The 12,774-nt window shown below is 30.4% G+C and overlaps 1 protein-coding gene across 1 annotated transcript; it reads right to left on the bottom strand.

The window, feature by feature from the left end:
* Positions 1–11,054: 11,054 nt before the first annotated feature.
* Positions 11,055–12,774, bottom strand: LOC103308753 (piggyBac transposable element-derived protein 1-like). Its single transcript, XM_016802713.2, has 2 exons — positions 12,634–12,774; positions 11,055–12,569 (listed from the first exon to the last, which is right to left on the bottom strand). The coding sequence occupies exons 1-2, from the start codon at positions 12,772–12,774 to the stop codon at positions 11,055–11,057; spliced, it is 1,656 nt and encodes a 551-aa protein (XP_016658202.2).

The following is a 12,774-nucleotide window of genomic DNA, read 5'->3' as shown; positions in this document are numbered from 1 at the left end:
AAAAATATTTTTTTAATTTTAGATAGACACTTTTATTATTTAAGAAAACAAAATTAATAAATTCATAAGTACTTTGTTTCCAAGTAATTTGGTATCAGTATCACAGATAACTTCAATTGACCCTAGGTTACACTGATTTTTTTTTAGTAACAGTTTGGGAACAGCTCCAATTTTCAGACGAAGTCTCTTTAGACATATTATCTGTAAACAATTATTAGGTATAGTTACACTAAAAACTATATTACCAATTTTTAAATCTGAACATTATTTATTGTATTTTTGGAACAAATACTTACCGAATACTTACTACTTCCTGTACCAGACTCCCAGGTATCTATTATATCCTCCTTTTCAAAATGTGCACTACAAACTTTAGACTTTGCACTCAGGGAAATACCAATCTCCCTCTCCCAGACAATAATAGAACTTTTTGGGACACCAAATCTTGATTTTGCCAATGACTGGCAATTTGGTACGCAACATTTAGCAGACATACTAATATTAATTAGTTACCTACCTTTTTTTATAAGAAGTATTAATAATATAGTAATATCTATTAGTCTAGACACTGAAAAAGAACTCAAAAACACAAATTGCATACCTCTTATAGCTTAATTCGAATCAAAATTCAAATTAAATTAATAACAAGAAAAAAGTGAAAAATAAATACCGCCAAAATGCCAATATTTATAAATATTTATAAATTTGGATTAGTTCAAAACTTTGCCGCTGATTAGTATTAGCGCTCTGTGTCAATTCGATGAACAAGAATCGTCAGAAACAATAATTTGTTGATAACAGGCTCTCGTTGTGTATCCTGTATATCTTAATTCGTGGGTACACAGGTATAAGTGAATAAATAGTGAATAAATTGAACACTGTATTTATGTGACGCGTTGCGTCGAGATCGTTTATTGTAAGAGTTTCATAACATGCACGTTGGTCGTACGCAGTACGAGAATAAGTAGGTACATGTTAGAGCGGTCGCGTGGTCGTTCGTGTCGACGGAATCGTGGGTGCTCGATGCACTCGCGATCGAGAGAGCGTTAGGTACGTCGAGGAGACGGGTCGCCGTCGGGACATGGGTCCGGAGGCGAGACGAGCGGAGGTCGCTGCGATGACCGTACGAGGTCGTATCGCTATTCGGCTGGTCGGTGCGTCGGGAGACATGACGTCGGGAGAGAGCGAATTACTGTGTACGCATGTGGCTCGGTCGAGGGCTGTGAGCAAAGAGAGCGAAGCCGGCCGGTGGTACGGCCACGTCGTACTTGTCGTGGGACGAGTGGCATGGCGTCGCCAATGGGAGACGCGAGATCGAGTTACAAAAGAATATAAATATAAAAATCACGGAAGTTGTATAAATAAAATAAATCACAAATAAAAAATAATTGGTACCGCGCAGCGGATGGTAACGAGTGGAGTGGGAGCAAAGTGGTGATACGGGCCCTGTATCGCCATAATACATTAGTAGTCCAGTCAAATTAGGAAAAAGATTGGAACTAATTCCTCGAAAGCTGAATTTTGGTACACTTTCAGTTCATAGCTTACTGATTGACATACTAAAAGTCCCCAGACATACCCCTTGTGCATAGCTCTCCATCCCTTAAAAAGGGGGTGCGTACCCTCTTTTCAATTTTACACTATAACTTGTTTAATTTTAGACTTACGGCTAAAAAGTATAGAACAAAAATTAAAGGCCGTAAAATTGTCCATAGAAATATGTCATTTTGTATACTTAAATGATAACGGAATAGCGGTAAGTAAAAATTTTTTTAGTTTTTTTAGTTTTTAGCAAAAACTTCTATTTGTACGTCAAAATAACCTACACAAAAATTGAAGACCTAATAATTTTACATAAGATTCTGATTTTTATTTTTTTTTATATACATTACCGTAGTTTCGACATTTTTTGATATTTATGGCGGTGTGCTATTGTTATTTGCGATTCTAGAATATTTAACACTTTTGTAAAATAATAATATAGGTAGTCTAATGAGTTCAGCGATAGCTGAATTTTTGTACACATTAATCTATACGTCAACAACTATTGACTTTTATCAGACAATAAATTAATAGATTAAGATGATACGTTAGTGGTTAGTGTATTATACGATTAGCGTTTTTGAACGGTATAATTCTAAATTTAGAATGTCTGGAAAGGAGCATACAGTTATCTGATATTTATAGTCTTTTGAACGGTATAATTGATTTTATCTAATCTCAGTTTTTCGTCCATGCGAATTATTCATGTCCAGTAACTACCAATTAATGTACACGTCGTACAGTTCGTTGTGTGCAGCTACGTTATAACATAACGTGTATTATAGAATTAATATTTTTCAGTTGCAAAACGTTTTTCCTAATATAATTGTTGTAATGGCTAATTCTTGTTTTATTTGCGATACCGAGTTAAATGTCGAAAGTGAGTGCGTCATACTGAAACAAAAAGGTGTAATGACTTTAATAAACTCAAGTAAAGCACGACATGATGATAAATGGAAATTGTTAGTTGGTTTAGAAAGTGTTAAAGTTCATATTGTTTGTCGCAAAAACTACACACGACCTCAAACCATTCAAAAACGTGTTAACGATCAAAATGAACCTGGAACTCCGTCATCTCCAGTAAAAGGTTAGTTACGTTCTAAATATTTATCTAAATTTAAAGAAAATTGTTTATTTTGCGATCACCCACGTTCAAAAGAGTTAGAAATGAAATTAAATAAAGACCGCCGTGATACTGTCGTTAATGTTTCTACACTCCATTTCAAACAATCAATTTTGGATGTGGCGAATAAAAGAGGTGACGATTGGGCTAAAGAAGTACTTAGGCGGATAAATAGTGTTATTTGTTTAGTTGCTGAAGAGGCAAAATACCATAAGGCTTGTGAACGAAAATTTTGCAATCAGTTTCCATCTATCGAAAATAGAAAAAGGGGGCGACCGCATGACGAACGGTTGGCAAATGCTTTTTCCAATTTGTACGATTTTATTGAAAACGAAAATGAATGCCAATTTAGTATGAAGATGTTGTTTGATAAGATGGAAGGGCTATGTGAAGAAAAAACTTTAAGAAATAAATTAAAAGAAAAGTACGGTGATGATATACTTATAACCTCAGCTCATGGAAAAAAATCAGTAGTTTGTTTCAAAAACACGGGGTATAAAGTATTGACGAATGCGTGGTATGATTCTAAAAAAAGTGATACGAAAGAAGAACGATTAAGAATTGTAGAAACAGCTGCTACTATAATACGTGAAGATATCAGATCAATACCATATGATCTTGAATATTTTCCCCCGCCTAATCAGTTTTTGACAAATGTAGAAACAGATGTGCCCAAAACTTTACTGGTTTTTTTATCTAAAGTCTGTGGTAAAAATAAGAAATCAACAAAAAATAAATATGGAAATAAATAAATAGCATTAGCGCATAGTATTATAAGTTGTTGTAGACCTCGATCATTTAACTCTACAATTTTGTTAAGTCTAGGTCTTTATTTACACAGACATTTTGGAACCAAACAGGCGGTAGATATTTTTTCAAGTTTTGGATTTTGTGCTTCTTATAACGACGTGTATGTTTTTGAGTCATCTTCATTACTTTATCCACAACCCCAAGTTGCCAGAAATAGTTTTTCACAATTTGTTTTTGATAATGCTGATTTTAATATCAGTACAATAGAGGTATTATACCTTTCACTAAATGGGCGGAATTCAATGTGTTGTTCCCGCAGATGCCGTATGTTTGAACCAACGTATAAACAAAGTAAAAACAGCTATCACTGCAGAAACAATAAGCAATGTTGCATCGATTCCAATTATTTCTTTTGAGAAATCAGACAATACAAATTCAAAAATTGTATTACATGATTTCGACAATATTAGACCAATATTAAATCATACTTCGGCTTTGTCTTTCGATGAATTATTTTGGATGTGTGCTCATTGGCTTGGTGTTCCAAAATTTCCCGGTTGGAATGGGTTTATGGAGGCTATTACTGACTCTCAGGAATATCAAAGAGCTCATATAAATTATTTACCATTTGTTAACTTACCACCAAGTTCTCTCGACTGTATAAATTCAGTTTTAATTTACGCGGCGAGCGAAAGTAAGAAATTGGGTCTTCAAACGTGTTTCGTGACTTTTGATCAACCCTTATATATCAAAGCTCGAAATATTGTTGAACAATCAAAATCTGAACCCCAAATTGTAGTACGTCTTGGTGGTTTTCATCTTTTAATGTCGTTTATGGGCACAATTGGTTACATAATGGCTGGAAGTGGTCTAAAAGAATTATGGAATACAATATATGCAGCTAATTCGATTGAAAAAATGATAACTGGACATGCATATTCTAGAGCTGTACGGGCGCATATGTTAACCCAGCTCTGCCTTGGAAAATTAATTTTGGACGAACTTGATTTGACGGAAGAATTCAAAATAACTCTAAAACAACACATTTTAAGTACAGATTTTACCACTGTGACTTTAGAAGATATAAATAAACAAAGCATATTACAAGAATGTATGAATAAATTAGAAAATAAAATTAAAGATATTGCATCCAGAGGTAAGACATCCACGCTTTGGATACAATATTTTTATCAAGTTCATCTTTTACGTCATTTTATTTGTGCGGAACGTATGGGAAATTGGTATCTCCACTTGGAGTGTGTAGAAAAAATGATTCCGTTTTTCCATTCTTCTGGTCATTTTCAGTATGCCAAATCGGCTCATATTTATCTTCGAGATATGTATCAGCTACAACATCATATGTGTCCGATAGAATTTCATAAATTTTGTCAAGAAGGTTACTTTACTATAAAAAGGTCAAGTAAATTTTGGTGTGGAACGTGGACTGATATGACAATAAAACAAAGTTTAATGCGATCTATGAAAGCATCCGGTGGTTTGGTAAGTGGTCGAGGTCTCCAAGTTAGTGTACTTAATCGCTGGCTCCTAGGTACTCCAATTGCAACTTCCATCAATAACCAAATAGAAAAATTTTCCAACGTTTTCAATAATGCTTCAGAACAACATGTCGACCAACGGGATTCCCGAATAAAAATTGATTGTGAACATTCCGATAAAATTACATCATGGTTAAAAACACATTATCCTTTTCCTGAATTAAATGAACTTATGTCACTATCCACGGGTGTTGTAGGATATGAAGAAGTTAACTGTTACAAAGCACAACAAGTAGGTGAGCAAATTGTATGCAGTATTATAGGTGAAAATGTAAGTGACGTTAAGTTGAAAAGAATGAATCGCGTAGTCTCGTTGGAGTATTCAAATAAGACCAGCATTTTTATCAGAGAAGATATTATTCCAATTGACCCTCTGTTACTCTTTCAACGAATCATGTTGAAAGTTAAATCAGATGAAGAACTTAAAGAATGTTTTAAGTATGAGCTAGCACCTATGCCTCTCTCATTGTTTGACGAAACGGGTCAAATGAGAAAAACAAAAAAATCAATATTATATAATATTTTCCCATCTTCACCAAACACGTTCAATATTTTAGATGAGAATATTGCAATTGTTGTTGATGGTGGATTTTTAATGCACCGTGTTGTTTGGCCTTCAAATGTGAAGTACGGGAGTATTTTTTAATGTTATTTAACTTATGTAAAAAGACACTATGGGGCTAATTGTATAGTTATCTTTGATGGATATACAAATAGTAACAGTAATATTAAAAGTGCAGAAAGACATCGGCGACAAAACATCAATAAAAGCACTGACGTATTCATAAACGAGTCTATGGATGTGCAAACGTCACAGGAAAAATGTTTATCCAACAACCAAAACAAAATTCGTTTAATAGCGATATTGACGGAGAAGTTTTTAAACTCTGGCGTTGGTGTAATTCAAGCTGAGGACGATGCTGATACACTTATTGTACAGACATCTATTCAAAAAACTCAGAATTATCGAAAAGTTATCGTAATCGGAGAAGACATCGATTTAATTGTGCTTTTGTTGACACTGAGTACTACACAAAGTGATCAAATCGTGTTTCTAAAATGAGGAAAAACAGAGATCTTTGTAAGTTTTTTGTCTAATTTGACTGGACTATAGATATTTTATCAAAATCCAAAATAAACATTAAAATACTAATTAATACATTTTTTTTGTATAATACATCACAGATGGTATAATTGATGATGATTTCGTAGTTGAAATCAAATGTCCGTTTGCAGTCAGAGATTCAATTACATTTTCGGAAGCGATAAACAGTAAAAAAGTGAGTAACTATAATAATATAATATTATAAAATCTACCAAATCTATAATCAATTGAATTTTTAAAATATTAGAGAAGTTTAGTGCAAAGAAGTGTAAAAGGTTTTCATTATTTTTTTATAATATTTTGTTATAATACATTTTTTGTATGGCTATTATTTTGTCGTCTCAATGACAATGGAGCGATGGAATTAAAAATTGATCATCATTATTATTATCAAGTCCAGGGACAAATGCACATTTCTAAACGAAAATTCTGTTATTTCGTCGTCCACTCAAAAAATTGGACGGAAATACAATTAATAAATTACGATAAATCTTTCTGGGACAACAAAATGATTGACAAGTTAAAAATGTAAGTTTTAAAAATTCTTAAGTTTTAATTTCAAGGTCTGTGTATCAGTTACTTGTTTATTAATTGTACATTCATTGGACTTTTTTTTAAGTTTTTACATGGAATGCTTACTACCAGAGATAATCAATCCTCAGTATGGAAAACGTTTGCTAGTAGATGATATAAAAGATCCTGAATACATTTTGGAAAATATTAAAACAAAAAACAACATAAAAAAAAATTTGAAATAAATTGTAATATTAAATAGTACTGTATAGAAGTATAATATTTTATTCTATTATAAATACGATTTACGAAAAATACATCGTTTAATTTATTACATTATGTTAACTTTTTAGTTATCTTACGAAGTCGTTTAGCAAACAAGCATTTCACTTTAAAGGTTAAGTTTGATTAACGTAAAATACGTTACACTTTTACTAAAAAATCTATTTAATTCTAATAAAATTATTATTTTACTTGTATTTTAAAAAGTAGATAATTGGGTTAGAAATATAAATCGAATTTTTAAGCAAACAGGAGCTTTAATTAAAAAGTAGGTTTGCGACTTGTGAGCTAGGAGGCAGCGCACAATGTAGAATTCATAGGTGACAATTTACGCAACGGTCTGTAATGACGCGAAACGTCCTGTACAACCGTCCGTGAAATAATAATGTACCTCTCCTGCGATTACCAGTGTTGCCAGGTTTCCATTATTCAATATCGCAAATATTGTATCCCCAAATCGCCCAAATCGCCGCCATCTAGTGGTTTAAAAAGTAGCCCAAATCGCCATCATAAAAAAATTAATGTTGCTATTTTCTGTGATAGGAGTTCTGTCTAAAGTCTTAACAGTAAACACTTACACTATTCTGCAGATACCACAACATTGAAGTATTGAACATATTGGCTGATTTGGCTGGTTTCTCAATTAAATTAACAATTACATTTTGTGTTAAAATAGCTCAGCTAGTTAACTTTTTCTTTAAAATACTGAAGAAACATTAAAAAATGATATGAATAGGTATTTAAATCAAGGATTTGAGCTTGGAGCCAAACTGAAAATAACAAAAGATTCTATAGAAATACAAATATAATTGAAACCTAAAACCATAAGTAGGTATAAAAGATTTTTAATTTAAAGTAATCTGTTTCTTAAGTCAATGTAATACATAATAAGTACAAATAAATAATAGTAATGTAAAAATAAACCATGTTATAGTCAAATATCACTTGTATCACACATCTACAATGTATAGTCTTAAGTTTGAATAGTAAATTTAAAAAAAATAACTAATCTTAAAATATATAATGCTTTCTAGTATACTACTGTAATCAATAAAACTATGCGTCTCAAGTTAAAGCAATTGGTACACAGATTTAAAGATCATCTGTATTAAACAGAGTTACAGTTTCAAATATATCTGTCATGTCATCAACGGATGCAACTGTTTCAGTTTGACGATCATAATCATACATACTATTGTTAAATACATTTAGCATTTCTTTGGTAGGTTTAAAATTTATACAGCACATTTTTTTAACTCTACAATGAATTTTTATTCTTATTAAAGCTACTAACATGTCCATAGACATTCTATTTCTCAATTTGGTTTTAGTCGTATTCATCTCTCTACAACTGCATTAGATACGGGTAATGTCAAAACTCGAAGTGCAAAATTACTCAGCTCTTTAAATATTTGAAGTTCAGAAAACGATGGTCTAAATCCAGTTATATTAAAACATTCTTGTAATGGTATATAAAAATACCATTACAAACAATTGTACATTAATCTGTAATTCAACCAATTTACCAATACAAAAAACAAAGTATGACATTTTGGGCCTATGATTATTTAAAATAAATAATAATTTATAATATTATTTAAATTTATGCGGGAAATGTTGATATACTATCATATTATGCATAGAACCTTATATTTTAAACCGTGATTTATATCAATTAATATATTAATAAAATTCACTATCAGATATTCAGGGTAAAAACCACAGTTACCACTGACTGCCAGTCATATCAACGTTTGCTCCGCCCATCAATTTAATTATCAATAATATTTAACCGTGATAATTATTTATGTTAAACTTGATACGGCTATAATATAAGCCGATGTTTTAAAATATAATATTAAAGATCAACAAAAAAAAAAAAAATATATTTATTTTACAATCGCCAAAATCGCCTGCATACTATTGGTAAAGTAGCCCAATCGGCGACCGATCGCCAATGCATATTTTTCGTCGCCGGCAGACACACAAAGATAGCCCAATTGGCGAAAAATCGCCCAACCTGGCAACACTGGCGATTACAACAAGCGGACCCCGTCGCGTACACGATGGGCGTGGTTACGGCCTACCGCGACGGCGGCGATACGACGCACAACGCCATCTCTTGAGCTTTGCATTCGTTTCACTTTTACTAGGACGGCCTCTTAAAAGCTTAAATACATATTGCCATATTGTAGGTATATATTGATAATTGGTATATAATATGAATATGCACTATAATTAATAGGGTAATAATTACTTACAGACTATCTTCAATAAAATATTTATAAATTTCTTAAAGAATATATGAATACATAAAATACAACAATTCTTTTATTTTATAAAATTTATATAACAGCTGCCATTTAGATTTTTATAATATGTACTATTTATATTTGTATTTGTATGTTTAAACACATATTTATCACTTTTATATTACACATATTTACCAGAACATTAACTATTATTTATTTAACGTAGGTAACTAGTTGCAGAATTTTCACTTTGAATTAAGTTAGAAGTATTTAACAAAATATCCTGAAATATTTAATGATATTAAATTAATATAAATATAATTTCAATAAATTGTATATGAATACTGAATATATGATATGAAATTAATTATTCACTATATTTAGGTACCATTTTTAATCTTTTTCCTGGGGAATGGAGGTTTTCTTCAGATAAGCTAACATTTTTCCCAGCATTTGTATTCAGTGGCGCCCACAGGTTTTCCAAGAACCAGTGCAGTTAAAACTATAGGGTCCCCAAATTTATTTTGGTCTGCATCCATGTTTATTTTGGTCTACATCCATGTTTATTTTGGTCTACATCCATATTTATTTGATTGAATTAATTTTTTTTCCAAATGCATTTCCATGCTGTTACCTTGAATAAATTTTAAACTAATGCAAATTCCTGGCCCACATTTTTTTAATGGGGCTTTGAATTAAAAATTTTATAAAAATAAAAATCTTCACTGGTTTCAGGTTTGGATTTATCAGGGCAGTTTTTCAATTACAATAACTTATTAATTATAAAGATTTCAAAGATAATAATACAACAAACAATAATTTTGATAGGTGATTTAATTTAAGGCATTAAATATGTGTTGACTTGTTTTACAAAATATATCTATAACTTCATCATAATTTATTTGAATATCATGTTCACATGATATTATCATAAGTCCTTCCAATATCGTATTGGCCATGGTTGATCTAAGATGATTTTTTATTATTTTCAACTTAGAAAAACTCCTTTCTGTGGCAACACTTCCAATTGGTAATGTGAGACATATTTTTAAAGATATGTAAATATTAGGAAATATTGATTGGAGATTATTATTAACAAAAACTCTAAAAATTAAAACCATTCAATTAATCAAATTACATATACATTTTTATATTTACTATAAATGTAGGTAATATATTAATAGCTATTAGAATAATCAATATTTGTACAAACCGAAATATTGGAAATAGACTTGCATTATTTTCGACACTTTATTTAATTTAACAGGTTGACTGCCACGAGACCCTTATGTGGGTCATATGATGTTTGTCAAAATGTTTTTGAGATAATTAATGATTTTGTTAATTCTGTTTTTGTCATAACTTGTCAAATAATTTTTTGATAATTTTTTGTAAAATAGGTATTATATAGTTTATGGTGTTCTAATATAGAATTTAACCATTTTTTGGTGTGACCCACGGGTGTGTCACACAAACTTTTTGGCAAGACTTTAATGATCCCTCAATGAAAAAAGTAGGTAATATAATAAAATAAAACAAAAACACATTTTACAAATTCACTTTATTTGTATAGTAATTGATAACTTGTTTCATAATATAAGTAACATAGTGTAATAACAATATAAAAATCAATTTAAAAATTAAACAAATAATATTAACTCTTTGTTAAGTCTTATTTCATAATAAAAGCAACATAACATTATAATAACAGTATAAAATAAACTAAAATAAAACAATATTAATTCTTTGTTATTGTAAACAGTCTTGTTTCATAAAAAATCAACTTAAATTAACATAATAATAACAATAAAAAATAAAATAAAATAATATTAACTGTTAGTTTAGTAAATAGTCTTGTTTCATAAAAAAAAACATTACAACATAATAATAGTATAATAATTTAACAGTTTAGGTAGGTAATAATAATCAGTCTATGTTTTGTGTAATACAAAAAAGCAAGGAACACATAATTGTTTGTTGCAAATAAAACATTTTGTTGTGACTTTTTTGCAATGACTTTGAGAATATTTTCTTCCTTTTTCTTGAGCAATATTCAAGTAACATTGAACACATCTGTTTCTTTTGGCTGTTGTGAGTACATGTTTGTTTGATAGTTCTTGATTCATATTGGGTTTGAATGTCAGATATTTTATCAAATTTGATCTAAAATCAGTTATCTTAATGCGTGTTGCAGTTGTTTTTTGAAACAAACATAAAGCATTTACAACTGATGTATTCAGAAGAAGTTCAAATACTTTACGATACCATTTTAATGATTTTCTAAGAGGTGAGCCATATGAAGCCATTTGATCAGAAAGATCAATAAAAGACTTACATCTGTTATAATCTAATACTACTTCTGGCTTTGATTTATTTTCTCTTCTTGGAACCATAACCATATTATCTGTATGTTTTGTGCTTAACATGTGTAAATCTCTTTTATCTTTAAATTTTAATACCATAACTTTAGATGAACTTTTTTGAGCTATTACTTGACCCTTTTTTAATTTTTTTTTGATAACATAGTCAGGATTATACTTTCTATTTGAACGGAGTGTTCCAACTAAATGTGTTTTTCGTTCAAGAAGTTGATGTGCTAAGGAAACACTAGTATACCAATTGTCTACATAAAGTGTGCGCCCAAGATCTAAATACTCATCTACAAGGTTCATAACAATTCTGGAAGAAACACTATCATTTTTGTCAACCACAGATTCTTTACCAGAATAAATCTTGAACTTGAGTGTGTAGCATGGACTAACACACAGTTTAAAAACTTTAACTCCATACCTATATCGTTTTGTTTGAATATATTGTTTAAAAACAAGGCGACCTTGAAAAGCTATCATTGATTCATCAATACACATATCATGTGATGGAATAACCCATTGTTTAAATTTTTGATTTAACAAATCTAAAATATTTTGAATCTTATAAAGTCTGTTATTTAGGTTAGCGACATCATTATTTTGAAAATGTATGTGAGATAATAGTAGTTCAAATCGGTTACGACTCATAATATGGCTTAAGTGAGAAGTTAGCAAATGAGACGATGTCCAATAACTAGCAATAGTTGGCATGTTTACTGTACCCATATACATTATGATTCCAAGGAAATTTTTTATTTCTGATTCGTTGGTGTCAATCCATTTTTGTAATCTAGAATGTCTTTTTATGTTTGGTGAAGCTAACTTTTTATTTGCATACTTGTTTGTTTCAGTGACAATTAATGATATAACTTCATCATCAATAAATAAATAATAAAAATCAATAGGTGTTCCGTTGTTAAGTGTACATAAAATATCATCATTAATTCCAATATCTAATCCATCAGGATTAAATGTAAAATCATGTAAATCATTATCTGCTGGGCCCCATGTCAAATTTTTTAAATCTGGTAGAATATTTGTTGATGTTTGGGTTGGTATATCAACATTTAAGTCACCCTAAAAACAAATTTTAGTAATATAGATAACAAAATAATTCATCTTCTTAAAAATAAAATTATACCTCTGAAATGCCTTCTGGATCTATATCTGAATCACTGATTCCTACAGGATTAAAATTTGGATCAGAGTCAGTATCGTCCATTGAAAATAATGACTCGTCATAACTCTCATTGAGGGCATCAAAAATATCATTGGAATTCAT

Source organism: Acyrthosiphon pisum, chromosome X (genome assembly GCF_005508785.2).
Source record: "Acyrthosiphon pisum isolate AL4f chromosome X, pea_aphid_22Mar2018_4r6ur, whole genome shotgun sequence".
NCBI lineage: Eukaryota > Metazoa > Arthropoda > Insecta > Hemiptera > Aphididae > Acyrthosiphon > Acyrthosiphon pisum.
The sequence above is the reverse complement of the archived record's forward strand: the minus strand, read 5'-3'. Positions and strand labels throughout refer to the sequence as shown.

Excerpts from the sequence above, each read along its gene's own strand:
- LOC103308753 (XM_016802713.2), bottom strand. The coding sequence starts at position 12,774 with ATGAATTCCAATGATATTTTTGATGCCCTCAATGAGAGTTATGACGAG. Across the intron at positions 12,570-12,633 it reads ATCCAGAAGGCATTTCAGAG|GGTGACTTAAATGTTGATAT; the intron begins GTATAATTTTAT and ends ATTTGTTTTTAG.